At 40.5% G+C, this 10,896-nt stretch overlaps 2 protein-coding genes across 2 annotated transcripts; both read right to left on the bottom strand.

Moving 5' to 3' along the window:
• Positions 1–380: 380 nt before the first annotated feature.
• On the bottom strand, positions 381–3,626 carry rpl18 (ribosomal protein L18). The gene is made up of 7 exons (XM_068758872.1): positions 3,589–3,626; positions 2,888–2,974; positions 2,545–2,652; positions 2,300–2,398; positions 2,033–2,156; positions 1,362–1,431; positions 381–513 (listed from the first exon to the last, which is right to left on the bottom strand). The coding sequence occupies exons 1-7, from the start codon at positions 3,589–3,591 to the stop codon at positions 438–440; spliced, it is 567 nt and encodes a 188-aa protein (XP_068614973.1). The 5' UTR covers positions 3,592–3,626; the 3' UTR covers positions 381–437.
• Positions 3,627–4,351: 725 nt separating this feature from the next.
• On the bottom strand, positions 4,352–5,724 carry si:ch211-120k19.1 (uncharacterized protein LOC563199 homolog). Its single transcript, XM_068760569.1, has 4 exons — positions 5,403–5,724; positions 4,735–4,805; positions 4,596–4,625; positions 4,352–4,471 (listed from the first exon to the last, which is right to left on the bottom strand). The coding sequence occupies exons 1-4, from the start codon at positions 5,722–5,724 to the stop codon at positions 4,352–4,354; spliced, it is 543 nt and encodes a 180-aa protein (XP_068616670.1).
• Positions 5,725–10,896: the final 5,172 nt, after the last annotated feature.

The following is a 10,896-nucleotide window of genomic DNA, read 5'->3' as shown; positions in this document are numbered from 1 at the left end:
TACCTCATCTTGAGTCACCTCTCAGTGACTTGTCTTGAAAACTGACTCGATGTCGGTTAGTGCGTGGAGACGCAGCAGCAGCAGCTTTGAGCGGCGGAGAGGAAGCCCAATGGCGATAAGGAAAAATATTACAACACCCCCCGACATTCTCCAATCATCGACAGACAAACACTTCCCGATCAAACGACCGGTGTCATCGGCAACATTCCTGAGAGCAGGACGTAAACGGAAAAGGTTGCCCAAGTTGTAAACTTGTTTTCGCTGTAACTACCAGATTACGTCAACATGTGCTCGGATCTACCCCCGAAATCCCTGATATGACCACAACAGATATGCGTGTTTGAGAAAGTGTGTAATACTAATAATACACAAAAGCCAACTCATTTAAACGCAGTCGATCTTTTATTTGTATCGGTTCGCATTGGAAAACAGAAAGACTAGTTCTTGTAGCCACGGCTGGCTCTGCGACCGCGAGCCCTCTCGAACTTCCTGCCCTTGGAACGGATGTAGGGCCTGAAAGAGAAATAATCAGTCAATGATGCCATTACAAACATTCATTTTATCTAACAGAACTCTGGATAGCTACTCGGGGCATTGTTTCGCCTCAGTGTTGCTTAACTATTGATCACCTAGGAGTGATAAGCCGACATCACGGCATTGTAACTTACTCATGTGATGGAAACGTAATGGGCGCCATGTATTTTTCCCTCGCTTTGGTTAAAACTATTAGTAGAATTAATTTCGGATGGTCTTCTACAATGCTCTCTGTTGCACATGTAAAATTGTGCTTAAGAGCATTGCAGCTCATAAATACAGATACACGTGTATCACAAGCCTTTTACACAAAGCATATTCACATCCCATCATAAGAACAGGAGTTACTGAAAATAGGTGAGTTGTTTTTTAACCCAATTATTATAATATAAAACTGATAGAATAAGAGCCCGAATTCAACGGTTTAACAAAGCAGCAAGATATTTTACAATAGTGGTAAGATCACAGTGATGTAATGGACAATCATGCTTAATGAAAAACTCACTACATACACGCTGTAAGTTTTTAACCAGAATAAGTACGACAACCCCGGTAAGAACACTTCTCACAACCAGACAAAGAGAAAGGCACAAGAGAAGCAAAGAGGAAAAAGCAAGATGAGATTAAAGTTGGAGACAGCACACTATTGGGGATGCAAAACAAAGTCTGTCAATGCTGGAAGAGAAATGATCTCCTACTTCTAAGACAAGTGTTATTGTAGAGTATCAAGCATAATTTCTTTTGAAGAAAACCATGCACTAATATTCAGGAAGGGATTGGATTGATTGAATACTAGTAAAAGAAAATAATTTTAACTGCACACGTACTTGGTGTGGCTGTGAGGAGTTCCTGGAGCTTTTCCAAAGTGCCTGTACACCTCTCTGGCTTTACGGGGTCCTGGAAAAATAAAGAAAAGTGATTCTAAACACGATTTTTAGTATCTCAAACCATCACAAGAAGAAAGCATTCCTACTTCTGTTCATATATTTAATAATTCAAGGATTTTTACATTTGAAATCGTAAATTCAAAGTGAGTTGCTCACGTAAAAACAAACAAAAAAAAAAGACCAATTTTCCTTTCAATTAAAAAAATATATTAACCGAGTGCCGTTGACGTCTAAAGAAATGTTCTAATAAAAGAAGAGACTTTAATCTTTCATTTGGTCGGTCTGGTGTTTGTATAGGCATAGTAAAGAATATTCCGTGGGGCTGGGAAAATCAGGACAAATACGCAAAAACCGGGGCAAATCATTTAAGAGAATTTGGAGTGTCTGGTGAAAGTTTGCCAAAAATACTGTTCAGTCTTTTCTTACTCAAGTCGTACTTTTCATCTACTGTTGCACAAAATATTAAAATTAATCACCGAGCTTGTGGTGTCAGTTTTATTTCCTATGCGCTTTGACAGCAACGGTGCATTGGCACTAGTAGAACAGCTACTTGCATAAAGTCCTTCCAACACCTGCATCGTGAAATTCTATGAATAGAAATCTACAGTTACCTGACAGCAGCACGGTGCCTTGTCCTTTGGGAGCGGCCAAAGCAAGCTGGTCAAATGTCATCACCTGACCTCCTGCCTTCAGGACCCTGCGGCGGGCGCCATCAGTTACCCGCAGGGCGCAAATCTGCGGGTAAACAAACAGAACCTCAGAACTATGTCAGAGACAACATTATGGTATTGGAGCACACTTTGGAATCTTTTCTGTGTGTGTGTAAAAACAAACAAACAAAACATGTTAATTATGCTATTCTTATTTGTGAGCATCACCTTGAGCTTGGGTATGTCTTGAATCCTGACATCATCAGTGACCGTTCCCACAACAACGGCTGTTCTGTTCTCACGACCAGGCAGCCTCATCTTACGGATCTGTTCGCCATGGGAGCAAAGGCAAAACAAAAATCTGCATTCATTATCGCATTACTGAACAACTGACAGCAACGGGCATGCACCTTCAACATCACGAAGGCCATGGGAATCATATTGCTGGATACAGTGAGACAACCGAGACTTACGAGACGGGAGATGGAGATGGGAGGCTTGTTGGTTCTGCTCATGAACAGCCTCCTCAAGATGACCTTGTTGAAGGGAGCGTCACAGCGGCGGGCCAGAAACCTGTACAACTGCAAGATCCCAGCAAGGTGGTAAGAAAAATAGAACCAGCTACTTTTTATGCATATATATATTTACTTTCAGTTGAATGAATGTGTGTTGTGTGCCTCGAGCTGGGACCTGAGTGCTGTTTTTCGTTCGTGCATGAGAGTGTATGAATGACATTAAAGATTTCTTGATTCTTGATTCTTGAACATACATGTGCCAGTGTTATTTCAACAAATAAAATGTGTTAATATAATTTACCTTGACCAGGAGCCTCAGGTAGATATCCTGGCTCTTTGGTTCTTTCCGGTGCACCTTACGGTCCTTGTTGTGCCTAATGTCAACTCCCTTGAGAAGGAAACAAAATGTTAACAAAAATCACCGTAAGAAGGGCCTTTAAAATGTATTTAAGCACTTTGTGTTAACAGTGACAGCCATTTACACATGAAGGATCCGGGGCTCAGGTTGTGTTCCAGGGTAGCAACGCAATAACTCGATCAATAGAATATGAGTTCGGTGTCATCTATAATGCACTGAGTGGCTAAACACGTAACTTCAGCATAGGCCACCTCACACACGTTGACACTCCGGAGCTAAATGCTATGAAGAGCAACATTGCTAACCTTACAGTCCAAGCCTTTTCTACTTTAACATTTGGCAACACAATAATTCTGTGAAATATAAATTATGTTTTAACCATATTATTCATTGTACTGAACGACTTTCCAAGCCCATTGGGGCCGCATTACAAAGCTTAAAGCGGCTACCGGGAGGGCACCAGCTCACTAACGGAGGCTCAGCTTGTGCGTTTCACGTAGTTAATTTGTACGAAATAACAATAGGAACGGACAGAAAATGACACTTAAAACAATCAATAGTGGCCATTAAACTATTGAATGCTTTAACAAAGAGGATGATCGTGGATAGTCAGTTTATCGTATTTTCTAGCTAGCGACACCTACCATCTTGGACTCAGAGCGGAAAGGGAAAAGAAAGAGTCGAGGTCTCGCGATAAACAGTGCTCTGAAATCTCGGGGCTCTGATTGGTCATACGGAGCAGTCTCTTCTTCGTCTTGCGTTTAAAGGCGGCTGGCCACTTTTGCGAAGGGGCATTACCGCCTCCTACTGATAAATAAGGGGGGAGGAAAGACGTTTCCCTTAATATTCTCTTATATACTCCGATAGTCTTTAAAAAGTCCGCCACCGCCCTTGATTTTGCTGCACCACCATCACTACGTATTTATTTCAACTCTAATGCTTGTATCCCCCAGACGTCTTCGCTTGTCCCTCATCACTCTTATCTTATGCATCACTCGGCTGCATACTCCCTCTAGTGGAAGTAACGAGACAAACAAGTCATGCGTGTCTATACTGTACAAGCATACAGTTTATTATTTCCTATGTTAAATAAATACTCAGCTGTTAGAAGTGGTCTTGTTCATAGGTGTGTATAAAAATAATTTGTTTTATGTTTTCATTAAATCTTATTGATATGTTTTTTTAATCTTCTGTCTACTTTTGTGGTACTTAAAAATTTGAATCCAAAACAAAAAACGATGTCACTGTTAAAATATTGCATCATAAACACAAATGCCCTGTGATGAACATGGCGGCTTGTCCAGGGTGTACCCCGTCTCTCGCCCGTTGACTGCTGCAGTCGGCTATGGCACGACCCGCGACCCGGTAATGCTGAATAAAATGAAGATAAACACAAATATTTTAGATTTATTCAAGCTTGTGACGACACTGGTGTTTGAGGTGACATAGGTAGATCGTGAAAGCCAATGCGATGCCTCCCACGAACGCTGTCCGTGCCACAGGTGGGACCAGAGCAAAGTTCACTGCCTGAAATGGCGATAAAAATGGAAATATTGGTTGAATCATTTTACCTTTGTAATCAGGTCTGTATACTGTAGTACTAATAAAAGTATTGTTATCAGTTGATGAAATCAGTACAATAATATCTCACCTGCATTGTTGACCAAAACACAACTCCAGTCTACGATAGGAACAGAATTACAAATGAATAGGCAGAATAAGAATTATAAAAATATAGCGCAAATATTACACCATAATCTAATAATGGCAAAATATGACACCAGATGTACCTTGTATGATGTCCAGAATTTTTGTCTCCAGTCTTCCAGTGGGTCATCTTTATTTTCAAGTAAACCTAAACCTATAATGTAGAGGTGATGATGATGAATATATTTATTAGATATAATGTTAGAGCAGTACAAGTACAGTCAAACAGTAGTATGTATTACAGTACAAGTACAGTACAGGTGGGTGTTGAATGTCGTGTTGACTTTTTTGAAATCCATCATTAGAAACACACTTGCATGGACAAACAGTGTTAAAACCCAAAAGTATTAAAAGTATCTAACATACACCCAAAAAGGTTACATGTGAATACTGGCAAGCCGAGGAGGAGGATGCAGGTAAAACAAGACTGCTGTGGTTCAGAGTTTTGAATCAATTGAAGTCTTTCAGTTTTTTTATGTTTTAAGGAGAACAAACAAAGCAACAAAATAAGAGTCATGCCATCATGAAATAGAAAACTTTGCTTTGAGAGGTTTTTTTTGGATATATAATCTGCAGTGTGTCAACTAAATCTGTGATGGGATACTCCATGATGTAGCAAATACAAAAAAGTACAAAAATAAGATATCAGGTCTTTTCCGTCAAAATGTGAGGCACAGATAGATCATCAATAATTATAATAATAATAATAATAAGCACAATAAACAATGAAAATAATCTGTAGCCTACCTACCAATATAAAAGGCACTGATGGTGAGTGGACCTGCAATCATCTGATCCACCACAACTTTCCCTGCCACCGCCTTTACTCCGCCTCCCGGCAGCATCTTCTCCAGCCCTCTGAGCCAGTGGTAGTTAAAGTTTGCGTGAAAACAGAAGCCAACAGTCGCCACTCGGACTGTTTGTCTCCAGTCGATGCCACGACTGGATCCTGCAGTGTGTTTTCCACCCAGGACACTTTGCTGTATGAGGTCAGCAGAGGCAAACAGTGTTGTGTATCCCAGGATGTTACTGAGGTATGGATGGGCCTTAAAAACAGCCCAGGCTCGGTTCATGGTGAAAAAAAAACCTGATCAGAGAGAGGATTAAAGATCAAGTCATTCACAATAAAGAATGATTTTGGGTGAAGATTTTTTTTTAAATGTAACAGATATTAAATTAAATTATTTAAAAATGACATAATGAGTGATGACCAAAATTATCAGCATAACTTTGTAAACCATTCTACTGCCAGCTATGGCTATTATCCAAGAAGTATACCTAAAGACATCTACCTTAAAGGGTCACGCTTCTCCTTCAGGTTCCAAAGCCAAAGAGACTCAAACTCGTTACCAGCTGGTTCTGTTGAACAAGGAGGAGCTGCGATGAATCGGTGGGGGAATTCTCACCAGGTCAAAGTTCTGCTACTGCTGCACAGAATGTGTGATAAGACGTTTTATCCACTTGCTGAAGAAGAATCTGTTCAAATACCAAATATGAGGAATGATAATGAAGTGACCCACAAGGCAATGATCTGCATCAGAGAGTTTAATAAATCAACAATACGCTGAATTCCTGCATGTGTAGGATCGACTGATTTGATTGGCTGAGGCTTCATTATCAGTTTAGAAGAGATTGTTTTTATGACACACAATGATTTATTACGCCGGCCATGTTTCCTTCTTCTAGAACTGCAAAGAACAATGCATCACTTACCACAGATTTTTCTCATGTGGTTAAGGGCAGAGACCAAAGCAGGACGTTAGCTGTGCAGTTGTCTGGTCAGAAGCACATGTGCTGCCTGCTGTCACTATAAATAGAGCCGACTCCTGCAGCAACGCTCGCTTGCTTTGAGTATTGCAAACAGAGTGGCTTTTCATTTTATTAGAGTAAAGATAAGAGACATATTGTTATATTAAGAAAGTATTATGGGATTGGTGAACTTTATATTTAATCTTTCTGACAATTTGCATGCAGTCCAAAGTGCTTTAAAAAAAGAGATCAGGATTATAATAACAATCCAGAAGATCACAGCCTAACTCTAATGGGTTGGTCTTTTGGCCAACCACTTACCGGTAAGTCAAGTGACATGAGTGCTCAATGCAGATGTGCAAATACTCATTTTTCATTCATTTGTTCCTTAATTTGTTTCAGTATGAATGATATGAATGCTGCCCTCTGTGAAAAGCTTTCATTGAAATTTGCTCATAATTCTGAGTACCGGTAATCCCGCTAAGCAACAGGCACCGCATAACCTCAAAAAATCTAAAGGGGAAAACATGCTAAGAATAAAAATGAGAAAGGTGCTAGATATATACAAAATATTTGTGTCCAAATGTGGCATCAGCTCCAGAGTTGGAATTCACCTGGAAGAAGGTAACAAAAAAAATAATCAAGTAATTGAACAGAAAGTGACAGAAGACACAACTTTTGGAAGCCCCGTGGTGGGAAAACTACAAAATCACACCAAGTGTTACATACTGCTGTGCTCAGATTTGTAAAGCCATATTAATGACATCATTTAAATGCAAAGAATGAGTATAGAAAACAGAACAAATAAGATAAGATTTGATTAATCCCAGTGCGGGATGCATTTATTACAGCAGCAGCAGTTACAGATGCAGAAACAAATTGGTGGTAGCAAGCATAGTCCAAAGAAGGAATCTAAATATATGAATATGTTGGTGTGGATTCAAGTCAAGAATAAAGTAGTAGAAACCACAATTAAAGAACCTTCATTTTATTTTTATTCCTGTATATCCTTTCACTTTCTCGCATGTTAGATAAAAGCCAGGCTTCATTCACCCTCCTGCTGCAATAGGTGCTTAAAACTCTGTGCTAAGCGGGTGCACATTTGAATTGCAAAGCTCAATTAAAGCCAGTAGCAACCGCCTTCGCTCTTTCCTCTGAGAATTTGATAATGAGGGCCAGAGTTTAAACCGATCAATTAAGGGCTTTTTAAATGCCTCGTGTCTCCCAGGATTCAGCATGCTGCCTTTAGCGAGGCACACAATGAGGAGCGTGCCCACACCTCCACAAGCAGCCGACTTCTCTGATAATTGCCCTTCTTTTCAGAACCTCCCATTGTGTCCCATTTCCTCTCCTGTTATCAATTTATCAAGTTGCCTTTCATTTATACTGCTGAAAAAAAGAGTATTTGCACATTTGTATTGAGCAGTCACGTCACTTGACTTAATTTGCTGCACACACACACACACACACACACACACACACACACATAGACTTAGTTACCACACCTCCCTCTGAAGCAGCCCAGTCCACCAACGTGAGACTTCAGAGCAGATTGTAGGAAGAAACAAGAAGAGGAGAGAGGAGGACTAAGGTAAACCCATTTTATAGATGCATTTTCTACAGAAACAGAACAAGAGTAGATGTAAACAGTTAAAGTGTGTAATGCAATTCCTTACTGTAAATGCAACTACAGGTAATATCTTTAATGCATGCAGATCATTTACTTCTCCAGCTTCTCTGCATTTGACATGTTTGCAATATTTGCACGACACACCTTTTAGTTGCTTGTTTTTTTTAGTAATTTAATAGTAAATATTTTAATTAATTTAAATTAATTTCCTTTCTGTGGTATAGACAAAACAACAATCTCCACTTAATTTAACATCAGCTTGAAAGCAAATACACAAATAATGTTTTTTTTTCATATAATTGTATACATAAATTCATGCACCTTTTATTTTCTTTACATGTTCAGTTACTCAGCACAGATTTCAGCACAGTATTAACCATCAACACATCGGCTCCCGAGGACTGTCCCTCTTTGTTTCACTCTTTAGTCCCCCCGTGTCTCCTACCGTCTCTCTGTAGGACATGCATCCTGCGTTGGACCCAGGGCTCCCATGGGCCTGTGACCTCTACACCTTTGTAACCTCAGCCGCAGGTCACATGATGAGAACCCTCCAGAGGCCTCGGAAGAACCGACGGTCCAAACGGCAGGTCAACCATCGTCGCTTCCTGCACAACATGATTCAGAGGTGCGGTACAGACACCTAAAGATTTATTTAACACAAAATTGTCTATGCTTATTTTTTCCAAAAATTATTTGACTCTGAAAATCCTTCAAAATGTACTTTTAGATAATGCAGTTTCTTTTCCAAAGTTTAATACATATCAGCAAAATAATTCTGGTATTTATACTATGAATATGAATTTACAGTCACCATTTTTATCTTAGCATAAATTATCCAAACAGGGGGGAAACATTGGATTAAAGGTCCTAAAGTTGATGGCTAAGAACCGGTCCTGTAAAACGCTTGTCATTTTCTTCTGTAATTTCCTGTAGCTTGTAGTTTTATACTTAATGCATCGATAAGATAGTGGTATAAGTTTTGTTTTACATCACGGTGAAGAAATAGACGAGCAACTTTCCTTGCTCATTGGATTTATTGTTTTCTTCATCTGTCCGTCTCTCTCAACAGGAAGTTAGCAGACATAGAAGCAGCAAACCACCAGCTAGCATCTGCTCTGCACATTAAGGAGGATGGGAAAAACACTTCCTCCATGTCATCACAAGAGCCAGAGACTCCTGACCGGTCAGATGTCCCCTCCGGAGGCGGTTATCTCAAGGATCCAGATAAAGGCGGTGTTCACCCCGGTGCTGACGGCGTCCCAAAGTCCAGCCGAGATAGCTGTGCTGGTTCGATGGAAAAGAAGCAGTCAGACTCAGAACGCCTTTTGAACCAACGCCCCGAACCCCAGCTTACCGATGCCTACGACACAGGACAGAAAAATGAGAATCCAAATCACAGATTGGTTGAATCTTCATCAGCTAGATCTCCGAAGGACCATCAGCGGACGGATCATCGTGTTCATCACGCTGAGCGTAACGACGAGATCCAGCTGAAGTCTGCCGACATCCTCTCGGGTAACTCTCAAACAACTCCACAAGATCCCAGTGTCCGCCAGGTCATCCAAACGATGGACGTCTCCCCTGTCTTCTCTCCAGGGTGTTGTCCATTGTTTTTTGACTCTTGCGATTTCTCACAAGAGTCAGATATGATTGATCTTTTTAGTGCTGGTAGTAAAGACATAGGAGCCTTCATGGACGTAGAGGCCTATTTTGAAAGTATCTGCGCACGCCAAAGCGATGCTGGTGCTGATAACGTTGCATTTGCTGATCAGTCAGAAAGTCTGACAGAAAAGATCCGCTGCATGAATTCTGAGATGGAGGATCTATATTCTGAGGAGAGTGCGAACAGATACGAATATGGACGAAGATGTCCAGATGGAGTTCAGGAATCGGCCATAAACCCCTTCCGACATGGAAGGGAAGACAATGAAGAGACAGATTTTAAGATGTCTCAAGGTACCCAAAACCAGCCCCCGACATTGATCAGCTGGGACTATGATATGTCTGAGCTGCAGTCACAGCAGCAGGATCAGGGACAGAGTCCCTGCATGCTGAGCAACCAAAACATCACGCTGTTTGAGGGCGTTGCTCAATCATTCTCGGTCCCGCTTCTTAATCCTGAGCATCGCTCCATAGCAACGCCGCTGTGTGAGGCCGACTGGCTGTTCACTGATATCTTAAAGGACAGGACACCAGATTGCTAGGAAAATACCTCCCATCATGCTTTGAGGTCAGCCCCGGGAGGAAGGTCATGTTTTCACTGGTGTCTGTTGAGTTGTGTGTAAAACTGGATTACAAAAACACAACCTGACACATTTAGAAGGAAGGCTGGGCATTTATAGGAAAGAGTCTATTAAGCTTGTTCTGACATCTTGTTCTTCAAAATGTTTGAACCTCATGATTTGATGGGGTAATAATTTTGTTTTGACAGTCTGGCCTTTCTGCAGCAGCTTTTTGTGATGTGCACCTTCATTCATTCACTTGTTTGACCACGGATGAATCACAGTGATATTATTGCGTAACATGAAATGTACAATTATTAAATGTCAATAAACAGGTGTATGTGGTTTAAACGATGTTCTAATGTGTTAGTAATATAAATATTGAATTATTCAGGTAATATCATTGGATATCACAATATACTGCAATAAAAACTACTACATTAACAGTAGTCCTGCGCTGAAAATGTCAGTATTTTTGTACTCGAGTACAGAACTATACAGTACTAGTGTGTGAGCATGCGGTGTGTATGGCCAAAACTCAAAGAAACACACAGACGCGCAAAGATCAAAACCAACGGCATATTTTAAAGTTAACCCCAGACAGATGTTTTATAATTACAAGCATCATTAACAAAACAAAATTA

This window comes from Brachionichthys hirsutus, chromosome 3, assembly GCF_040956055.1.
Source record: "Brachionichthys hirsutus isolate HB-005 chromosome 3, CSIRO-AGI_Bhir_v1, whole genome shotgun sequence".
Lineage (NCBI taxonomy): Eukaryota > Metazoa > Chordata > Actinopteri > Lophiiformes > Brachionichthyidae > Brachionichthys > Brachionichthys hirsutus.
Note: the sequence above shows the minus strand (reverse complement) of the source record. Positions and strands in the feature narration are given on the sequence as shown.

Bases quoted from the DNA above. Each gene is read 5' to 3' on its own strand.
- si:ch211-120k19.1 (XM_068760569.1), bottom strand. From the start codon at position 5,724: ATGAACCGAGCCTGGGCTGTTTTTAAGGCCCATCCATACCTCAGTAAC. The intron at 4,806-5,402 runs GTAGGTAGGCTA...TCTACATTATAG, and splicing joins CATCAGTGCCTTTTATATTG to GTTTAGGTTTACTTGAAAAT. The intron at 4,472-4,595 runs GTGAGATATTAT...TCGCCATTTCAG, and splicing joins TGTTTTGGTCAACAATGCAG to GCAGTGAACTTTGCTCTGGT.
- rpl18 (XM_068758872.1), bottom strand. The intron at 2,399-2,544 runs GTAAGTCTCGGT...CATGGCGAACAG, and splicing joins CCATCTCCATCTCCCGTCTC to ATCCGTAAGATGAGGCTGCC. The intron at 1,432-2,032 runs GTAACTGTAGAT...TTATTTTTCCAG, and splicing joins AGGCACCGTGCTGCTGTCAG to GACCCCGTAAAGCCAGAGAG.